The sequence below is a fragment of the Zea mays genome, chromosome 2 (genome assembly GCF_902167145.1).
Source record: "Zea mays cultivar B73 chromosome 2, Zm-B73-REFERENCE-NAM-5.0, whole genome shotgun sequence".
Lineage (NCBI taxonomy): Eukaryota > Viridiplantae > Streptophyta > Magnoliopsida > Poales > Poaceae > Zea > Zea mays.
The window spans coordinates 237,718,629-237,722,008 of record NC_050097.1 but is presented as its reverse complement, the minus strand read 5'-3'; the positions used below and the strand labels follow the sequence as shown (position 1 = coordinate 237,722,008).

Sequence of the window (3,380 nt, the reverse complement as noted above, 5' to 3'; positions counted from 1 at the left end):
TAGATTGGAGGGAGGCACCTTTCGATCCGGATGCAGCATATGTTGCCGGTGGTGGGCTACCACATGGGAGGTATGATAAGATCAAAGTTGTGATATATAAACACTATATTATCATAACTTGTGATGTTTCTAGGTTGGGGATCGGCGATGGGGTTGTGAGTCGCGATAGCTTTGGTCGTCGGTCAGTTTCCTCGGCGGGGAGTAGATCTCGAACTTCAACTTCGAGGGAATCAGAGCTTGATGAGCAACTAAGACAACAACAACAAGTTCAACATCTATCTCAACAAGTTCAGATGATGCAGGGAATGCTGATGCAGGTAATAATTTTATTAATCCGCTCAGAATCTGCCCATATTTTTTTATCTAAATCGCTCTGAGCCTTAGATTAGTGCTGAATTCAGTTCTAGGTGACTGAAAACTGGGTTCAGTTTTTGGGAACAAAAAGCTTTCCACGTTGCAGCTATGTTTCCCTTGTCTGATTTTTTTTGAAGCTGGGCATCTGTGTTTTTTTGACTGAAAACTGGGTTCAGTTTTTGGGAACAAAAAGCTTTCCACGTTGCAGTTTTTGGGAACAAAAAGCTTTCCACGTCCAGAATTTTGTTTGAAGCTGGGCATCTGTGTTTTTTTGCGGACTTTGGTGCTCTCCTGTGCGTGATCCGTGGAGTTTTTGGTTATAGTTATTATACCAAAGTGATAGAGCGTGGATCAGTGCACAACTTTGATTAATACCGATTTGCAAGTCGTGTTGCAAATAACGGAGTTGTACAGTAGAAACATACCAGATCCAGATCCAGACCCAGACCCAGATCCATATTACTTATGAGATCAAGCAAATTACCAAGAACTATTATCTGTCATAATGGAACATTCTGTTGTACAGTAGAAACATACCAGATCCATTTTGTCAGCTGAAAGAACTATATGCTGCCACTCTGTCATCGCTGAATAAGGAGGGCACATTGGACTATGGCATATTGATTTACAATTAAGTTCCCTCACCTGGCCATCATACTCATCTGCAATGTGCCATTGGCCCAGCTGCAGAAAAGCAACAGTTTAACGCAGAATATGAAGTAAAAGAAAACAAATTCATTCAGCTTGCTGATCACATAAAGGAATAGTAGAACTGATTTCTGTTAACCTGGTAGCATAAGAGGTGGAAGGGTTTTTTTATAAGGTGAGGTGGAAGGTTAACCCACAATAAAAATATGCCTGGAGGATGACCACTGACCAGTACATATGCTTCCTTTGTTGCGAGTTATGTTATGTTTTTGTACAGGTCTATTACCTTTTTTTATTTGAGTGGTACTGAGATAAGGACTTGTCCCACAGCCGGAAGCATTTGCACTGCGACAGCTCTCTTGCTCCGCGACATGGAAACGAATCGATCGAGCTCGTAAAAACCAATCAGTTCAACCATGTGTTTCATTTCACTTTTTTCAGACATCATAGCTTCAGAGAGAAGATATATATATACCTGAACCTGATGACAAGGCCATCAGCATCTATGCATCAGTGAATTAGCTGATTTTTTGTGTTATGTGTAATCTAGGCTTTTCCTGTTTGCTTTCTTGATTAGCTGTTTTTTGTGTAACGTGTAATCGCAATTTCTGTCATCTGCTAGTTGCCTGCATCAGTGAATTGTGACTTCAGTTGGTAAAGCCTAACTCATGGTTCAGTTGGTAACTTGCTTGTGGCTTCTATGATGCATGTGCTAGATAAGATTACCATCCCATGTGTGAGTTTAAACTCTATATATATATTAGTTTAAAATAAAACTCAAGCTTATTGTATTTGCAGATGTATAGTGCTCAGATGGGATCTCCAATGGGACCCCAGTTCACCCGTCCGTCACAATCTGGACAGACCCCAAACACCAACGAAACACAGGTATAGTTTTGTAGTATATTTACTTTCATTTACAATTATAATCATGCATCGTTTTATTTGGTTATAGGGTTCTGAGACCGGACAAGGAAACCCACAGATGGACATTCAGTGGTCGATGCCTCCTAGAGGACAGATTCTTCCTCCTCCACAACCAGGTATGGGATATTGGCCACCACCACCATGGGGATATCCTACACATCCAATGGGGCCTTGGGGACGCCCCCCATGGCCAACACAGCCACTTCCGTCACATGCGGTACGTTCCTGAATTTCAATGCTAGTTGATTTCCTCCTAATTAAATAAACTAAGTCTAGATTGGTTTTATCGTCTAGCTTTAGTCACTATCAAAGGGGGGCCACAGTGCACCATTTTCACCTACCTGGGCTAGTTCTCAATTCTCACCTACCTGAGCTCTTCTGAAATCAAACTACAGATTCAGTGTCTATGAACCTATTTAATTGAGATAGTGACTATGAACCTATCTGAAATCAAACTACAGATTCAGCAAAAAAGTGACTATCAAACTAGAAAATCAAACTATCTGAAATCAAACTACAGATTCAGCAAAAAAGTGAAAACAGCAAGTGATGCACACTAAAAACAGTTAGTGACTATGAACCTATTTAATTTCTAGCAAATGAAATGGTACATGGCTAGGCTTTGTGGGCTCAGTTTGTAGTTAGTGGCCATGTACTCCATCTATCCATCTATGAACCTAAATCTGGCGTCTTAGACCACTCGACCAAACTGTCACTATTGATATGAGTGGTACATATAATTATATATTAGCAGCCATCTAAGCTATTTGAAATGGCCAAACAGATGATCTAAGCTATTAAAAATTAGCAGCCATCTAAACTGTCACTACAGATTGTTCCGTACTAATGGATGAGGCGCATCTAAACAATCTGCCCAACTCATCTAAGTTTTTGCATGGCTGAGGCGCATCTAAACAGATGATCTGGGACTTTGAGTCTGCTTCTTGCATTCACAATCTGCTGAGTTAAATTTCTAATGACGCAGAATCCTTACCTCGGACTGTTCCATACTAATGGATCATCAGATCTGAAGCCCAGTAGCTCATTCCCTGTTCTTTATTGTTCTTGGATGCCGCTGTGCGATAGATTAGGCGATTTAAAATTGCCAAGAATTTAGTGGTCCTGGGCAGAAGAATCCTGGGCAGCAGGACTGGCACTTGAGCGGCCTGTAGGGCATGTTCTTGGTGTCCTGCAGGTTGATCTTCTGGTCGGTGGCCTGTAGGGCATGTTCTTGGGTCCTGCAGGTTGATGTCAGCCATACATGGGTGTTGCTGCTGGTGCTTTCGCCATGTTGAGTAATCAGTAAGTCCGACGGCAATATAGCCTGCAGGTTGAACGTGGGTGACTTGTGATGTATACTTTTTTTGTTGCTGCTGGTGCTCATTTTGGTTTATGTGTACATGTGATTTAATGCTTTCCTATATTTATTTAGAAAAGGACGCTATGTTTAT

General features: G+C 41.4%; 1 protein-coding gene across 1 annotated transcript; it reads left to right on the top strand.

The window, feature by feature from the left end:
- The first annotated feature begins 260 nt into the window (after window positions 1–260).
- Window positions 261–3,151, top strand: LOC109944451 (salivary acidic proline-rich phosphoprotein 1/2-like). Its single transcript, XM_020549230.1, has 4 exons — window positions 261–317; window positions 1,801–1,890; window positions 1,958–2,146; window positions 3,125–3,151. Exons 1-4 carry the CDS (start codon window positions 294–296, stop codon window positions 3,149–3,151), a joined length of 330 nt encoding a protein of 109 aa, XP_020404819.1. The 5' UTR covers window positions 261–293.
- The last annotated feature ends 229 nt before the right edge of the window (window positions 3,152–3,380 follow it).